Consider the following 18,024-nt stretch of genomic DNA (forward strand, 5'->3'; position numbering starts at 1 on the left):
AGTGCAGGGATGAGAACTTGAGTGAGTAGAAGCATGGAGGATGTAGAGTTTGCTTAGTCAAGTTTGCTTAGACAGGGGCCAGGGAAGACCCCTGAGTGCACCTTCCTTTGCTCCTCCAACCGCCTCCCCTTTTCCCTTATTCCAGGAACCCAAGCCTTGGAGGTTACACGGGGCACAGGAATCAACAGTGAGTCTCCCTTTGGCCACCAGAGGGCACATCATTCTCATGGATTTTTCCGGATGAATTTGGGGTCGGGGAATGTCCTCTGGCTTCACCTCTTCCTCTTTTTTCCCTCTCACCTCCTTCTGTGTTCCTTCACCAACTTCTTCCTCAAGGGCTGGATGCCTGAATGGAGCTGAGGTGGGGCATGAGGAGGTGTCATGGAGTCCCGAGCATTTACTAGGACTGCAGGTCATACCTGTTGCCTTAGGAAGTACGTTCATACCATCCTCTCATTGCTTCTGTCTGGCTGCCTGTTTCTCTGGTTGACTTAGCCAAGGGCTCTGCTCAATAAGCTGTAGCTGGAGTTGGAAGTCAAGTGTCAGAGGTCCAACCAGCACTCTTTCCCCACAAGCCCTTGGGCCTCTCTCCTCCTGTACCTTTGGGAACTTGTTACTTGAGCTTCACCTCTGGCTCTTGTGGGGACTCTGGCTTCTGCCTACCTTATCTGCTGTTGAACTTAGGGTAGGTTTGGGAGTGGTGGTTTTTCAACATGTCCAGGATACAATGGGTGGGGGCAGCTGAGAGCCCGAGGAATCAGACCAGCCAGCCTACTGCCCCTCCCTGGTGAGACAGTCTAGGAGGAAGTGAAGAGTGAACTCAGGTTGCCACATGGACTTCCTGTTAAATCAGGGGCTCTCCAGAGATGAGAGGGACCTCAGAGCTCATGAATCTAATGACCTCAATTCATTGCTGGGGAAACTGAGACCAGAGAAGGAAAGGAACCTCTCTAGGTGTCCATTCTTTGTGCCATCCTGAGGAATCCTCATTTTCAACCAGTTTCTCTTTTCTTTCCTATGAGTTCCTTGTCTTAGAAGGGATAACTGAAATGTGAATTAAGATAATGTCTCTCCTGCTCTACCTCACAGGGATAGTTAAAAGGGAACTGGCGTGACTCATTGCCATAGTGCAATGCCGTTTTGTGCTATTTTGAACAAGCAAAAGACTTTTTCTGAAAGAAAAAAAGGTAACAAATTCAAAGATGTTATTTAGAATGTCATCACTGGACCAAAGGCATGGATTCTGTCAATATAGGAACGTTGAGGAGTCTAAACAGAGATGTTATGTGATTTTTCCAAGATCACACAGCATTTTCACTACACACAGCTGGAGGTGGAATGCAGGGCTGGGGGGATCTCTGCAGCTTCCGGCAGCTGGGAGCCAAGGACGTTTACCTGGTGCTTGCCTGGGACCTTGAGGAGCCCTGTGGACTAGATGTGGGGTGCATGGATAGATAAATAGAAGGCAGGATAGATGACAGCTGGTGATGAAAGGTAGGTAGACAGGTAATAGACTAACGCTGCATCTGACAGGTGACACACATGTTGATAGGCTGGATGATAAACGAGATGTATTTAATGAGCTAGCTGAGAGACGAAAGGACACACAGACAGGATGTTGCCTTAGAACCAAAGGATGCCAACAGCAGGGATGGCTAACAGCCTTATTTTCTATTTAGTCAAACGGCAACACGCACACGTGATCCACGCTCCCTGTTCAAGGTTTGAAAATACCCGAAAACTGACGGAAAGAAACGAAGAGTCAGACTTTGGGTACCACCCGAGGGAATGACCCGAGGCTCGCCCGGCCTCGGGTGTTGCCGGAAATGGCCGACGACCGCCGGCGGCGGCGGGGCGGGATGGGGGCGGGGCCGGCTCAAGGCAAGCGGGGCGGCTTCGGGTGTTTCCGGAAACTGCCGAGAGCCAGTTTGAAGTGGGCGGGGAAAGGCCTGTGGGCGTGGCTGGAGTACCCGGCGTCCCTTCGTGGATTTCCGCAAACAGAGCCGAAGCTTGGTCTTCGGGATCGAGGAGGCGCGCGCGTCCCCGGGATTACCTTCTTCGGGTGTTTCCGGAATTCACCAGTAGTCCGTGGCCGGGAGGAGAAGGCGCGCCCCCCTCCCGTTTCTAGCCGCTTCGGATGTTTCCGGCTGCTGCCGGCGGAAAGAGCCGAGGGCCGGCGGTGGTGGCGGCCATGTTGGGAGCAGCAGGTCCGGCGGCGGCTGCCTGTGTGCCGGGCGCGGAGCAGTGCCGCTGAGGGCAGGGGAGGAGCGAGGCAGGCGGTCGGCTGCGGCGGCAGAGAGTAGGCGGAGCGGCGCGGCCCGGCCGAAAGGCGGCACAGCCCAGCCGGGGGTCGGGGGGGTGCGGTCTGGAGCCGCTCGGAGCCGGCGCGGCCTAGCCCGAGCGGCGCATCCCCGGGCTGGCGTGAGCGGCAGTCCGGCCTCCCCGCACCCCCGGCCGGGGCCCATGCGGCGGGTGCCCCTGCTGTGAGAAGCCCCGCCCGGCCGGGCTCCGCGCCTTCCCTTCCCTCCCTTCCTCCGAGCTTCTCGGTTCCCCCCCCTGAGATACCGGCGCCATGTCCAGCGCCCGGACCCCCCTACCCACGCTGAACGAGAGGGACACCGAGCAGGTAAGGAGCCCTAAGGGCTCCCCGAATTCTCTGGCTGGGCCCCTGCACCTTGCAGAGCCTCCTCCCTCCTCAGCTCCCCTCGTGCCCCTGCTGCCATCCTGTAAGCCTCGGCTGCCCTGTCATCTGGCTCCTGGCCCCGTACATCTCCCTTCCGAGTCCTCTCCTGGGACCCACCTCGTCCAGACTCCAAGCTGCACACTTGTCTTTCTGCCGACCCCCCCCCCTTCTCCCCTCACCGCCCTCCTGCGCTCTTCCGTGTTACCTCCCCAGCTTCCTCTTCTCTTCCCTTTTTCTCTCGGGGGCCTTTCTGGTCTTCCTCCACCCACGCTTAAAGCAGCCACCCTCCTGTTCCTCGACTAGCACCCTGCGATTTGCCCCAGGTCGTTGTCCACCTCTTCCTCCATCCCTCCAGCCTCGCTTCCCCTCCGCCCGCACCGGTTCTCCCAGTCCCAGTATCACCCTCAGGGTCCTCGCCCCGGAGTGTGTTCTCGATCCCTATCCCCTTCCAGTTCCCCGGCTTTCTACCCTGCCTCTTGCAATTTTCCAGATTGTGCTCTCCCTCTTGCTTGCAACCCACCAGCTCCACCCTCATCACCTTTCCAAATCGTTCGCCTACTCTTTGCTCATCACTTTCCCTTCTCTTCTCCAGGAGCTCCCTGGAGCCTCGCGCTGGCATTTGTTGCTTCCGTGTTTTCCCGTACAGCTGTCATGCGCATAGTTTTCCCACAGGTTGTCTTTGGGGTTCCAGTCTTCACTCCCTTCAGAGTCTTTGGATCCCTCACGTTCTCTTCCTCTGGGGTTTGGGTTTTTTGAGTCTTGGCCTCCTGTTTCTCACTGTGAGTGCTGTACCAGCCTTCTCCCTGGGCTCTTCCTACCGAGGGAAAGACACTCACTATTTCAGCCCCACTCCCTTTACACAACCTGTTGCTCGGTCCTTTCCCAGGCCTTGCTGCATCCCCGTCCTTGCCTTTCTGTCCTCTTACACCGCAACACAAACCGTGAGGCTTTCTTGTTTCTTCGCTCCTGGATCTGTCACTTTACATAGTCTCTTCCCCCTTGCTTGTTGCCTTCTGGTTTCTCTCCCCTCACCCCATCTTACTTACTATGCCTCTTAATCAGGATTGCCTTTAATCTCCATATTAGTTTCCTGCCTTCTTCACATCATGTTTATTTTTCCCGCATATGCCCCTATCCATCCCCTTGTGATTGGCTAGTCTTTGTAACCCCCCGGGCCAGGAATTTTGCACGCTAGTTTCTTGAGCTACACACTTACCCCTCATCCTGGCAATCACTGCTATCATCTGTCACCCAAGCCTTAGCCTTTTCTGTGTCATCTCACCTCTTAGCCGAGAGGCGTCCACTTTCCACCCCTCCCCTTTCTTTCACCATCTCTAGTGTCCCTTGCTGCCTGCTCTGTGGAGAGTCCCCTGCCTGTCATACCTTGGTGGAGAACTTTACTAGGCCAAAAAATCTTGGTGGAGAACTTTACTAGGCCAAAAAAACTTGACTTGAAAAAAGAGCTCTTCTCCTGTGGGGCTTGAAATGCTTTTTGCATCCTTCTCCCTCACTACATTATTTATGTTTTCATCTTGTTTACTTCTTTCTCCTTAGCGCAATAGAACTGTTGTTATATTCTCTTGCATATTAACAACTTTCTCTGAAAAATCTACCCTCTTTTCATTTCTCTGATGTTCTTCTCTTTTGTTACCCCCTCACTCTCTGTCATCTGGGCAGTCAGGAACTCAAGAGGAGTTCTGGATAAGTTTTCTGCAGTGGTTGACCCTTTCATTACTGATGGATTGACTGATTGCTTCTGGGGTTGAATTGGGTTGAGAGGGAGTGATGGTTGATTTCCATTTCATCAGCGGGTTTGGCAGCTGGTTCTGTATGGGACTGAGGTGTTTGGAAACTGGAGCATGGCCTGTATCTCACAGTCTTTCCCTCCAGTGCCAGCTGTTTTCTCTCCTTACCGGGAACCACTTTTTCGAGGCCCTCTTGAGGTTGCCTGTTCCATTCCTTTTCCTATCACAGCCTTTATTTAGCAGGTAAACCCTGCTTAACCAGAGGACTTTCCCAGACTGTTGATTCTGAGCTGTAGGAGGAGGCCAAGTGACTGACTGGCACCCTCAGGCATCTGGGGAGTGGCGGTGGAGTGCCTACTCTCTCAGCAAGGCTGTGGGGGGCATTGTATTCAGCAAAGTAGAGTAACAGAGTGCCTCAATGTGGTTTCTTTGTGCTCTTTACTCAGTGTAAATGTATTCTTGCCTTGGTCTTTTTCTTGTGATGTGTGCATTGATTTCCTCTCTTCCCTACAAGCCTCACATAATGCTGAGCGCATAGTAGGAACCCGGTGCACGCCTACTGATTTTGTGATAGCAGAACTCTGTGAACCATTTGGGAACGTAAGCTGCTCCTTGATAACTTTGTCCAGAGCACTGGCTGCATACGTTGTCATCCTGTTCCAAATTATGAATTACTCATCCTGTTTCCACTCTGTGGATTTAGGTTCCCCTGAGCCGCTTCATTGGTTCTTCTGTCATTCTCAGGGTAGCCGCACCATTGACTTGATATTAAGTCTCATTCCAGTAAAAGCATGGATTTCGAAAAACATAACGGGCAGGTGCAGTATTTTTTAAAACAAGAAAAAAGACAAGTAGCAGCTCCTCTGGTCATAAGGCTAGAGAGGCCTGAAGCACTGGTCTCCTTTGGGCTAGATCATGCCACCAGGTGAGACCAGAAAGCTCTTCTCGGTCCTGTTGCGATTCTAGCTAAAGTGGTCATTGCATAAGCCTTAATGTTGTGAAATAAAAAGCAAGGGATTTGGTTGGTTTGATTTCTTTCCCCCAAAGGTCCTCTATTATCTTATTTAGATTTAAATTATTTAAATTGGTTTCACAAGAAAATAGGTAAACAAACTCTGCTGGTTGTCTTCGAGCTCCAACCTCTTGCTCTTTCTCTCCCCCTTTCTTTAAAACATGTGGCTGATGAGAAGCTGTTTATAGGAGCTCTTTGATCACATCTGAATTAAACAGACATACACACACACAAAATGTTGAAGCATAAAATAAACCTAGTGTTGCAGAGAGATTGCCTGTTTGCTGTCGACTCTGCTTCTAACAGTGAAAGTAGGAGATAAAAAGAAAGTTAAGCCCTGTCTTTATTGTGATTTTTGTGACACCTGATTGCAGATGTGCTTTTTCACAGTCATAGACTCTTCCTTTTGCAGAAAGAGGGTTGTGACCTGGGGCTGGTAGTTTTGGGCATTCTTAATCTGAGAGCTGAGCTTTCTGTTCACTTTTCCAAATGGCTCTGTTGGCCTGGAGGCTTGGCAGTGGTGAAAGCAATCAGCAAGATGACTGTTCGTCTTCCAGCCAGCAGCAGCAGTAATAGGCAAGTGGAGAGGGGTCCAACTTGCAGAGTCCACCTGCCGCTGGAGAAAGCTTCCTGTAACACCTGGTAGAGGGCCTACATTGGCTTCATACCTGCCCCACCTCTGGGCCTCAGGAACCACAAGAGAGGGCTCCTGAGAGAAAGCACCTGAGAGAAAGCAAGGGGCTTTCACTGCCCACCCGCCTCTGCCTCTGCTGCAGTGGGCGAGGGAGGGGGCTGCTGTTGTCCTTCCAGGGAGTGAGTGGCATTGTTTCTTCTCTCAGGTGATCCTGGGAAGAGGAGTTTGGAAGTGTGGGTGAGAGAGCAAATCTAACTTTTAGAATCCTGTACAGAACCACTGAGCCACTCCAAACACACATATCCCTTGGATCCCAGTGTTGACTCTGGCTGAATGTTTCACTGAGTAATCTGGTTTTAGTGCTGTTTTGTAGAGAGCTCGGTTCGCTCTCGTTTCACTCCCTGTCCTGCAGGCTGTGTGCAGCAAGCCCCATGCTCTGGGTGCTGACTCTGACCTCTGCCCTTTGACCCTGGCCAGGGGCTCCTTGGTGGTGCTGCCTTCTGGTCAGGGGTGTGGGTGAATGTCAGACCATATAATCTTACTTTCTGCTTCACCCTCGAAACAGGAAAGAGGTATTGTTAGACCAAGGGCTCTAGGAGTCCCTGGAGTTCATACAGTTGCCATACTACAAACTTTGAACCTGGTAAAGGTAGCTACCTAGTAAATTGTAATAATTTCTCTCTAGTCTGTGGACTTTGGGAAATAGCTAAACAGATGGATACAAGGCAGTCATTGAAATTCGTCCTGCTTCAGATTAAAATCAAGTTTGCACAGGGATAACTGAATCTTTCGGATGGCGACCAAAGATTGGGCTTGAGTTTTCTTCAGCATCGATGTCTTAAACAGAGTTGATGCCTGTGAGGCAGGAAAAGACTGAGAATTTGTTTTCTGAGAGGTTTGCATGGTTAGAGCTCTTGGGAGTCAAAAACATCTCAGACTAGACTGCTTCCCCTTTGGACAGAACAGCCTAATTCTCAGTGGGCATTTGACCAGGACTAACCCATGCCTTCATGAACTCTTTCCCATTGAGCACTTAGCCACCTGGCTGGCATTCCTCCTCTCCCAGGAGCTTCCATGACTTTCCTTGTATGTACTATGTCGACTTAAATGAATATTTTATGCCTAGAGTGCAGCTAAGTGTCGGACCTTGTGGCCCATTATCGACAAGCGAGGTGGGGGCTGGGCGCCACCCTTGGCCCCATGATAGCGTCTCTGCTAAATGGACTCCCCCCAGCCGCACTTTGAAGTTCATTAATGGATTGGGATGAAGTAACCTCAGCAGATGGAAAGGGCAAGGAGGGTGGTCATCCTTCCTTCCCTGAGGCTGCCTGATGAGGCTTTCCTGCAGTAACCAGGTCCAGCCCCAGCTCCTTGCGCTGGGGTAAGCTGTAGACTGACCACTAAGCCTCTGCTTTGGGAGGAGACGTGGAAAAGGTTTGGTTCTCTCTTAGCCGTGGTGACGCTGCCACGTTCGCCGCTTTCCTGCGTCAAAGCAAAAATTGAGAGGGCTGTGGAAAGGGTGGGTGGAGTTTAAACCTGGCCCTTCCTCCTTCAGCGGAAGTTCAGCAAAATGACAAACCAGATAGGTGGCTGGGTTTCCTTTTCTTGATGGTAGATTCCAGTATTTGTACATTTTGCACCTGAAGCTTGGATTCTCCAGGCTTTCTCCCAGCCTTCATCAAATATATGAGTCACTGAAGTGTTTGTTACCTATGCATTTTCTCCTTCTGTCTCAGCAAAGGGAAGAGTAAGGCTTTACAAACCTTGTGGGGGAGGAAACCACCCATTTCCCACTTGTGGCATGGGAAGAGGCTGTCTATCGCCATGTTAACTCTGAAAGTTCTAGCTCTCGGAGCAGAGCGTCACTACCCCACCACAGCCCTTTTAGTGCGAGCTATTGAATGTCTTTGCTGTTTTTTAGACTTTGAGATGGTACATCTGGTTCTGAAAAAGCTCCAAGAGAACATCTGGCCCCCTTGGTTTCCAGTTCTCTCTCAGAGGAGGAGGGATCCCAGGTCCTTCTCTGGCCCGCTAGACCTGCTTCTCCTTTGCCGGGTATAAATAGGCTAGATCCCTTCATCTGAATGTCCGTTTTGTCTAGAGTGTTTGAAGTTTTTTTGGTCCCTGTGGGGAGTTCTTTCCACAGATGTCTGTCTTTGGGTTGGCACTCATTCCCCCTTACTTTCATTTATTCCTTCTCATTGGAAAAGGGCAAAAAACAAATATATTTCCTCTTGTGCAGCAAATGATTGATTTTAGGCTTATGAAGTCATAGAATCACAAGTAGGTAGGAGGGAGGGTGAGATGGACACTGGTCTTGGTGGCTAGGTGGATCCTGTGGGACAGTGAAGCGGGGGGTGGGGGTGGGGGTGGGTTCAACAACTGGCTCCAAGCCACCTTTTTCTTTTTAACATAAGGAAGGCGGAGCAGACCAGCGGCTTCTCTGTAGAACCAGTCAAGCTAGTTTTGAGCCGCCTCGGCCTCTTTTCCTCTGTGCTGTTTGGGAAATTGGCAATACAAAGATCTGCCTCCTCTGGGGCTCTGCTCATTGAGGCATGAGTTTGGAGGATGTCTGTAAACAACCACCTTCCCTCCTAATTCTGAATGGGTCTCTGAGCTGGGCCTCTCCAGTGAGTGGGCTTTCTCCACACCTCATGCTACTCAAAGCAACTTGGTCTTACACACCTTTCACTGGAAGCTCTAAGATAGAGCTCCTTTTCTTTGCAGTTCACAGCTTGGCAAAAGGCCCTTCGCCTGGCCAGGAGGTCTGTGCTTGGCTCCCCACGTGTGAATCTGGAAGGGAATCGGGACTCCTGGCTGTCGTGATCTGGCTGCTAAATCCAACCAGACCCCAGACCTTTTGGATCGGTACATAGGTACTGTCTGTCCAGGCCCGCTGGAGAAGAAAAAAGGAGAGAGAATAGTTTTTGATCTTTGGCAGTTTAACAGGTACTTCAGCCATGGGGAACAGTTTGAGTGTCCGTGATCAAGGCACCTGTAGGAAAGGTGGGAGCCTTCAGTCACCACGTGCTGGCACTTCCTGAACACAGTAGGGAATCTTTCTCAGGGAGGGGACATAGCAGGATTCTGAGCCCCCTGCGACTAGACTGCAGGTGCTGCTGATGTAGCCAGATTGTTTTCTCAGTCTCCCACTAAGCAGAAAGCTCCCAAGTCCAAAAGCTTGGTGATTAATGAGTGCAGCTACCTGCAGGCAGAGTTCTAGCTTATGTCCTTGTTGCTGCTACAGTGGTTTACTCATTGCTTCTCCTGAGGACCATTTTACCGAAGGTTTTGTTTTGGTTACTCATATCCTATATGCAGGGTGGCCCCCTTTTTCCTTCACCTTCTTTAGACCCGAGTGTCTGCTGGTTTTCCCTTACCCCATCACTTCCCCACCTCCTCTCCACAGATGGCCATCTTTTGACTGCCTTGGCACATAGCATTGGCAGCATTTTTGACTTGTTGCTTTGTTTTTGCCCAAAAGAGTTTGAATTACTGGTTCTCCAGTCACAGGAAGTGGGGTCCCTTAGGCCCTCTTGGTCTAGCATAGCATTCTGATTGAGTTGAGCTTATGGCAGAGTTGAAAGGAGATCCCAGCACTTTCGGACTTCCAATAAATGGTGTCACTGTGGTCAGAGCAGGCTCTGCAGCTAGAGTCCCTGTATTGGAATCTTGGGTCAGCCCCTACTGTGACCTTGGGCTTACTTTATCCCTCTAGGCCTGTAAAGAAAAAGGAGTAATAATAGTACCTATCTTAGAGATATAGTTGTTGTGAGCATTAAAAGAGTTAATGAATATAAAGCACTTACAATAGTGCTGGCAGGATGTAATAATTATCGTCATCGTTGTTTCAGTTGAGCAACTTAGTGAATTTTCTCTGAGCGCCACACAACTCCAGGTCAGTATAAGGGACGTAGTTTGGAATGTCTCTGTAATGACTGGAAGAATCTTGGCCTCTTCCAGCCATTGGGGTTCTGTAGGTGCTTTTCCTAGCATTTCTGGGTTTTTTAATTTGTTTGTTTATTTTAGTTTTCTTTTTTAATCAGATATCTGAAAGAAAATAGGATGCTGTTGGAGAGGTTTATGTACTTTTGAAAGCACTTTTTAAAAAATGATACTTTGTTTATTTACAAGATACCAATATTAGGCAACTTTATTGATTAAAGGGAAAAAAAACACACCACCCTCTGCCTGCCCATTATTTCTGTGGTGTGAATGGTGGTGGTGGTGGTGGTGGATGTGCAGTCTCTTCATTGGCTGGAAGGCCAAATCCAAAGTTACTGGAGCGTGGGCTTTTCTGAGCTGTTGGGATCCGGGTGTTAGAGGAGGCCCCACCTAGTGCCAGGATTTCTTTCATTGTGTTCCTGTATTCCCGTGCAGTGTTTACCCTTTGGCAACAGGAGAAAGCTCCCTGTTTCTCTTAAAGACCACATGGGAACTTAGCAGCTGATGATTTTAGGTTCCTTTTTCACTAGCAGAGGGGCCTTCAAGGGCAGGTTCTTGTTACCTTTGTTGGCTTTTCTGAAGTGAAAAGAAAGCCTCCCCTTTGTGAGGCCTGGGAGGGAGGGTGACAGTCATTTCTCAGCAGCTCCTGTGGATTTGTGGACTTTGAATCTTGGGCCGAGATTTTGGTCTCAGTTGGTTCCTGTTGATGTTCCTTGCTTGCCACTTCTAGAGCCTGAATGCCTTATCAGAACAGCAAGTAAGTTGCTCAGTTTTTTTCACACTGCCACTGTGGCCAGGGAGAAAGGTAGCAGTGTCGCCGCAGAGCTCATCAGGGAATGTTTCTGTCAGTGCATTTTCCTCTTCCTTTTGACCCCTCTGCTGACTTGTGTCTCACTTCCTTTTTTTTTTTTTTTCTGTTTGGTTTCTTTGAACTCTGTTCCTTCCTTTTCACTGTCCATCTTGGGTTTTCATCTCCATGTACCACTGCCTTACCTGTTTGTATGCCTGTATGCCTCTTTTTTTTTTTTTTAAAGGGAACTTCTAAAATTATTTATTTATTGATTTATTTTTGGCTGCGTTGGGTCTTCGTTGATGCGCGCGGGCTTTCTTTAATTGCGTCGAGTGGGGGCTACTCTTCATTGCGGTGGGCGGGCTTCTCATTGCGGTGGCTTCTCTTGTTGCGGAGCATGGGCTCTAGGCACGCGGGCCCAGTAGTTGTGGCTTGCGGGCTCTAGAGCGCAGGCTCAGTAGTTGTGGCACACGGGCTTAGTTGCTCCGTGGCATGTGGGATCTTCCCGGACCAGGGCTCGAACCCGTGTCCCCTACATTGGCAGGCAGATTCTTAACCACTGCGCCACCAGGGAAGCCCTGTATGCCGCTTTTGTGGCATGGCTCAGGAGAGGAATTTTGCTAGTCTGAGATCGCCTTCCTGTATAAAATCCCAGAACCACCCAATCCTTTCTTTCTCCTATTCCTCTGATTTCTGTAAAGTTAAGGACTCACTGCTTTAGAAAACATTTTATTTTTGTGTCTCTGGAGCCACCTTCCTCAGTAAATCCAGGCTTGGCAACTTGACAACTTATTAGGGATGGCATCCCAGTTTCCCTGGTGACAGGGTCTAAGCTAGTTCTAGGCTGTTTCCTCTGACCAATCAGGAATGCCATAACTCTAGATCCTGTCTTGGGAGAGATCTGGGGAGGCACTTATTAATTTTGGTAGCACAATATTGAACTTGGTTCTCAAAGTGTAGTCTGGGGACCCTTGGGGTCCCTAAGACCTGTTTGGTGCTATACAAAGTCAAAATAATTTTCATTGTAACATTAATGCAGTATTTGCCTGTTTCACTCTCATTCTCTCACCAGTGTACAGTGGAGTTTTCCAGAGGCTAAATGATGTGTGTTGATGTCATCACTCTTGGCCAGTGGAATGTGTGCTTCTTTATTTTTGTGTTTCCTAGAATTTTTAAGGTAGTACTTTAAGGTATAAATATGGAAGTTTTCTGGGACTTCCCTGCTGGTGCAGTGGTTAAGAATCCACCTGCCAATGCAGGGGACACAGGTTCGAGCCCTGGTCTGGGAAGATCCCACATGCCACGGAGCAACTAAGCCCATGTGTCACAACTACTGAGCCTGTGCTCTAGAGCCCACGAGCCACAACTACTGAGCCTGTGTGCCACAACTACTGAAGCCCACACACCTAGAGCCCGTGCTCCACAACAAGAGAAGCCCGCGCACCACAACAAAGAGTAGCCCCCGCTCGCCACAACTAGAGGAAACCCATGTGCAGCAACAAAGACCCAACACAGCCAAAAATAAATAATATAAATAAAAATAAATTTATTAAAAAAATATGGAAGTTTTCAGTGATGAACTCGATTTGTTCTCAGTCCTTCTACTGTGCTCTTACTAGTTTTCTTCGGTTATACCTGCTAATCTCTGTAAACCTCATTATTGTCCAATAAGTAGTTATTTTAAAATCTCAGCATTTTCCTTCACCTTTGAAGAAACACAAGAAATAAGTACAACCTGCAACACTTACTTGTAAAAACTTTGGGGAAAACTAATAATTTTTAAAATTGTATTTATAGTTTACTTTAGCACTTAATTCTGTTTTATTCTAAAATAGAAGAAAATTTATAGTATTTTTCATATTTAAGGATTAATTGTTGGCTTAAAAAAGGGAGGTTGGAAGTCTTGCTTTTTCAACGTAGCTGCTAGCTCTGTTTACTGCAACTGGACATATCAACAAGTGAAAGGGAGGGCTCTACTCTGAAGAAACTGGGCGAAACTGTTGACAAGAACTGAAAAAAAAAATTAAAAGAAATGAAAATCATAATGAAAGTTATCTTCTCAGCTTTATAGATGCAAATAATGTACTTTATTGTATCTTATGCAACAGAGCATTTTCATGTAGTATTAGGGTGCCAGTTAAGTTGAAGCATCATTTCAAGACCAATCAGTCAGAGTTTAAAGAAGAAGGAATTACGTGTTTTAAGCGTACACACCATGGTCTCTTTAAAAGCCAAAATTTGTTCCAGCTTTTCCACCTAGAAATGACAAAGTCACTGAAGCCTCTTACAGGATGAGTTATTGTTTTGGCTGGAATAGCCCACCCAGTAGCTGAGAGACTAATGACGTTTTGAACAGCTGACGTTCCTGAATGCCCACTGAATGAAAAGTCAGTAAAGTTCAGGGTAGTGCTACTTCATATGTTACCGTGACTTGTCGAATTAAAGATTTAGCTGCAAACATGAAGACTGAGGTAATATCTTATTTATAAAATTTTACTTTCACCTTACAAATGAGCAGATTTATAGACATGGCTCAAGTTGTATCAGCACCAGGTATGCTTCAAAAAATATTTTCTTTTATGTGAATGCTCAACAACAAACACAAGTTGTGATAAATATGCAGAGGGTTGAGTAACTTTTTTGACTCATGGTTTATCCCGGAACAACTTCCTTTCCATTTGCACTGTTGGTGCAGAAGCAGTGACAGAGAAAAATGCTGGTGCCATAACATGAATCGGGGCAGTGGCACAAAACTCTGCTGGTGGTCATAGTCATGGACTTTCCTGCTACACACTTGTGGTTTAAAAAAAAGCCAGTTTCACCTAAGAACGCCTTGGATGAAGCACTAAAAATTATATTTTTTAAATTGAATCTCAACCCTCCAATAATAAAGGTCTTTGATGTTCCAAGTGAAGAAATGCAAAGGATCCATGGAGCATTGCTGCTGTGTACCGTAGTCCAGCTGTCTGGAGAAAGCGCACTTGTGTGTTGAAGCCGAACTGTCTGCATGGGTCATCATTTTTACTTGAAATAACAATTGATGGACAAACTACAGTTGTTCATACTGCAGTATTTAGTGGGCGTTTTACTGGAATTGAACAAAGCCTGTCACCACTGCCAGTGATAAAATTCAAGTTTTCAAGCAAAATTTAGAATTTTGGAAAACTTGTACTTGTCAGACTTTTTTGATGAGATCGGTGATAGGATTGATGGAATGTGATTTTTTTTGATGTTGTATGAAATGCCAGTATTTGGAAATTCTGCATAATTCGGTGAAGGAGTGTTTCCTAGATTGTCAGTGGGTAAAAGAGCCATTCAAAGTGCAAGATGACCAATGGATTTCAATGTAAAAGTAACACAAAAGGTTCATTGATAAAATTTCAGATTGCACATTGCAACTAGTCTTTAAAAACTACTACTTGTGGAGTTTTGGTCTAGTATCAAAGAAGAAAATCCTCAATATTTGAAAGGCTATTAAACTCCATTTTCCAACTACACATCTGTGTGAAATGAGATTTTCTTTATATCTTTCAACCAAAACAACATGTGGAAACACACTGAATGCAGAAGCAGATATGAGAAGCTGGCCCTCTTCCATTAAGCTAGACATTAAAGAGATGTACAAAAATATAAAACATGTAACTCTTGTTGCAAATTTCATTTTGTTTTAGAAATAGTTTCTTCGTTTAAAAAATGGGTTGTGTGAACAGGTAATAGGTTTATTGTTATTTTGAATGAATAAAAATAATTTTAAAAATTATCAGTTTCAATTTCTAATATGGTAACTGTTGATATCTATGACCCACATAAACAAAAGATCTTCGTAGTCCTTGATAAATTTTTTTAGAGTGTGAAGAGTTCTTGAGACCAAAAAGTGAGAAAACCTTTGTTGTAGACAAAACCTGAGTTGATTGTCCTCAGTCTTGGGCTGGTTACCTGTGATGACTTCATAGGGAGCCCTTGTTTGCAGTTCCCAGCCCTTGTAATAATCCCTGCCTGGGCCTCAGAGACTTTGACCTGAGTGAGCTTATTTCCTTCTTCTAATACATACAGCATTGGCCTTGTGAGGTTTTTTGTTGTTGTTGTTTTATCTGTGGTTTATTTCCCCTGTTTTTTCTCTTTATTCCCTAATTTTTCTTCTTTTTCTCATTTTCCCTTTCTCTTTATTCTTTTATTTTTCTCATTTTTTCTTTTTTTATCCTTTAGTTTGTTAGGTGTTTTTGGTTGGGGGGGGAGGTCTGGCATTGTGTTTTCATTACATTATAAAAATCAGTTCATCAGGTGGACTTCCTTTAGTATGTGTGAAGTTGTGGTTTGGAAAATATAGTTTTTTCACTAAAAATAAGTAACTTATGTTTATATGTAATGGGTTTATTAATGTTCTTTTAAATGAATGGAGACACTGATAGATATAACCCATATAAACAAAAGCTTTTGGGGGACTCAGTTATTTTTAATACTGCAAAGCCTTTCTGAAACCAAAAAGTGTAATAAGAACCACAGCTGTAGACAAAACCTGGGTTAATTCTCCCTGGCTTTGTTTGGTTGATTTCTTGGTTGAAATTTTTCATTAAAAAAAAAAAAAAAGTTTTGCAGTTCCCAGCCCCTATTTAGTCCTGACTGGGCCTCAAGAAGGCACTTGCTACCTTGGTTTGCTGTTGTTCTAGCTGAGGAAGCTGGTTCTCAGTGACCAGAGGGACTTTGACCAAAGTTGGCTCGTTTCCTCCTTTGAATACATAGCACTGACCTTGTGATTTTTTTTTTTTAAACAGTTAAATTTGATTTTTTAAAATTTTGAGATAATTTTAAACTTAGAAATGTTGCAAAAATAGTCCGAAGAGTTTTTGTACATTCTTCACCCAGCTTCCTCTTATATTAACATCTTATATAACCATAGAACATGTATCAAAACTGAGAATTAATCTTGGTATCATACTGTTAACCAAGCATCTTCAGATTTCATCAGTTTTTCCACTGATGTGCTTTTTCTGTTGAGGATCCAGTCTGGGAGCCCACATTGCATGTAGTTCTCCTGTCTCTATAGTCTCCTTAGTCTTTCCATGTCTTTCGTGACATTGACAGTTTTGAAGAATGCTGGTTATTTTTATAGAATGTTCCTCAGTTGTGGTAGTCTGAAATTTTCTCATGGCCTTGTGCTTTAATTCTATTTTTTCATTGTGGTCAAATACACGTAACATAAAACTTATATTTTAATAAATTTTTAAGTGCATAGTCCAGTGGCATTAAGTACATTCATAATGTAGCCAGTGCCACTATTTGTAGAACTTTTTCATCATCTCAAATAGAAACTCTATATCAATTAAACAATAATTCCCCATAGTCCCTTCCCCCAGCCTTTGGTAACCTCTTTTCTACTTTCTTTCTCTATGAATTTGCTTGTTCTGAGCACCTCATATAAATGGAATCATACAATATTTGTCTTTTTGTGTCTGGCTCATTTCACTTAGCATAATGTTTTCAACGTTCATCTATGTTGTAGCTTTAATTACGTTTTAAAAGTTAACCTGGATTTTACTGTGATGATATGTATTAACTTGATATGTTGGAAAATATAGTTATTAAGACATATAGTTGTAATGGGTTTAGTAATATTATTATTATTTTTTTTTATTTTTTTAGTAATATTATTTTAAGTGAATTAATAGATTAACATTTTCTCTTTTTTTTCTCAGTTTTCGTTACAGTAACAGTAGCTATAATCCACATCAACAAAAGCTATTTGAGGCCCTTAATAATTGAGAGCATAAAGGGTTGTCCACACAGGAGTGTGAGAATTGCTTTTGTGGATCATCCCTGTCCTTGATTGGCTGGTTACTTGCTGTGATCTCATAATGAGCCTTTGTTTTGCAATTCCCCGAGTCCTGGCTGAACTGCAGGAAGGCACTTGCTGCCTTGGTTTGCAGTGTATCTGTATGAGGAAGCTGGTTCTCAGTGACCTGAGGGACTTTAACAAAATTTGGCTTATTTCCTCCTAATACAGAGCACTGGCCTTTTTTTTTTTTTTTCCCATTAAAAAATCCTTTGGCTTACTTGGATTTCATTATGACAGTAGCCTTTTTTTTTAAGCTTATATGTAGGCTATTGGTCAATTCCAAATGTGAAAACTGCAAAGCTTGCTTAGTCTCTATCCTTGAAAAACCTTGGTGCCTATAATAGCTGAAGGCTGGTAGGCTCCAGGCACTCACTAAGGCCAGAACACCCAACAGTCTGTTCTCAGGGTGGCTGCAGAGCCTACACACTTTGTTCCTATTTCTTCTGTACTTAACTCTTTGTTAGCCCTGTTTCTTAGTGAAACACGCCTGCCAAATCCCGCTTTTATGTAAGTGCACTTTATTTTCTCCTGGAAGAGGTAAGCAGATTTGTTGTGTACGTAACAGCGTGGGAACTTTATCTTTGCTTGAAGAGTCTTTAAGAGATACAGTTGCAGTAAATATATTTCTGAACTACTATATTATTTTCCACCTTGTTCTTTTGCTTGTATTCATTTTCCAGTTAACGTAGCGCCTCGATTTTTTTTTTTGGTTTTTAATTTATTTATTTATTTTTGGCTGCATTGGGTCTTCATTGCTGTGTGCGGGCTTTTCTCTAGTTGTGGCGAGTGAGGGCTTCTCTTTGTCATGGTGCGTGGACTTCTCATTGCGGTGGCTTCTCTCGTTGCAGAGCACGGGCTCTAGGCACCCGGGCTTCAGTAGTTGTGGCTTGCGGGCTCTAGAGCGCAGGCTCAGTAGTTGTGGCGCACGGGCTTAGTTGTTCCGCGGCATGTGGGATGTTCCCGGACCAGGGCTTGAACCCGTGTCCCCTGCATTGGCAGGCAGATTCTTTTTTTTTTTTTTGAATTTTATTTTATTTATGTTTTTATACAGCAGGTTCTTATTAGTTATCCATTTATACATATTAGTGTATATATGTCAGTTGGCAGGCAGATCCTTAACCACTGCACCACCAGGGAAGTCTGTACCTCTTACTTTTAAAAGCTCTTCTTAGTACTGCTAATAGTAGACCTTTGGGCCTCCTCTAACAGTCCCTCAGACCAGCTTTAAAGCAAATCTTTTTACACTCATCTTATTTGTTCAGAATCACTTCTCATCAGAATCATTAAAAAAAAAAAAGTTTAATCAAGTGCTTACCTTATATCAATTTGTGTCTACATATAGACTTGCAGGATTGTAGCTCCATTTCCCATCACTCAGCAAG

General features: G+C 45.5%; 1 protein-coding gene across 7 annotated transcripts in view; it reads left to right on the top strand.

Moving 5' to 3' along the window:
- Positions 1-2,055: 2,055 nt before the first annotated feature.
- MARK2 (microtubule affinity regulating kinase 2) overlaps positions 2,056-18,024 on the top strand; it is a 57,869-nt gene continuing 41,900 nt past the window's right edge. For 2 of the 7 annotated variants that reach the window (XM_068554549.1, XM_068554551.1), the window contains exon 1: positions 2,057-2,626. In XM_068554549.1, the coding sequence (XP_068410650.1) occupies positions 2,573-2,626 (54 nt within the window). In that variant the 5' untranslated portion in view covers positions 2,057-2,572. Of the gene's footprint in view, positions 2,627-18,024 lie in introns of all 7 variants that reach the window. The other 5 variants (XM_068554550.1, XM_068554552.1, XM_068554547.1 and 2 more) reach the window with 4 other exon arrangements.

This window comes from Eschrichtius robustus, chromosome 11 (genome assembly GCF_028021215.1).
Source record: "Eschrichtius robustus isolate mEscRob2 chromosome 11, mEscRob2.pri, whole genome shotgun sequence".
Lineage (NCBI taxonomy): Eukaryota > Metazoa > Chordata > Mammalia > Artiodactyla > Eschrichtiidae > Eschrichtius > Eschrichtius robustus.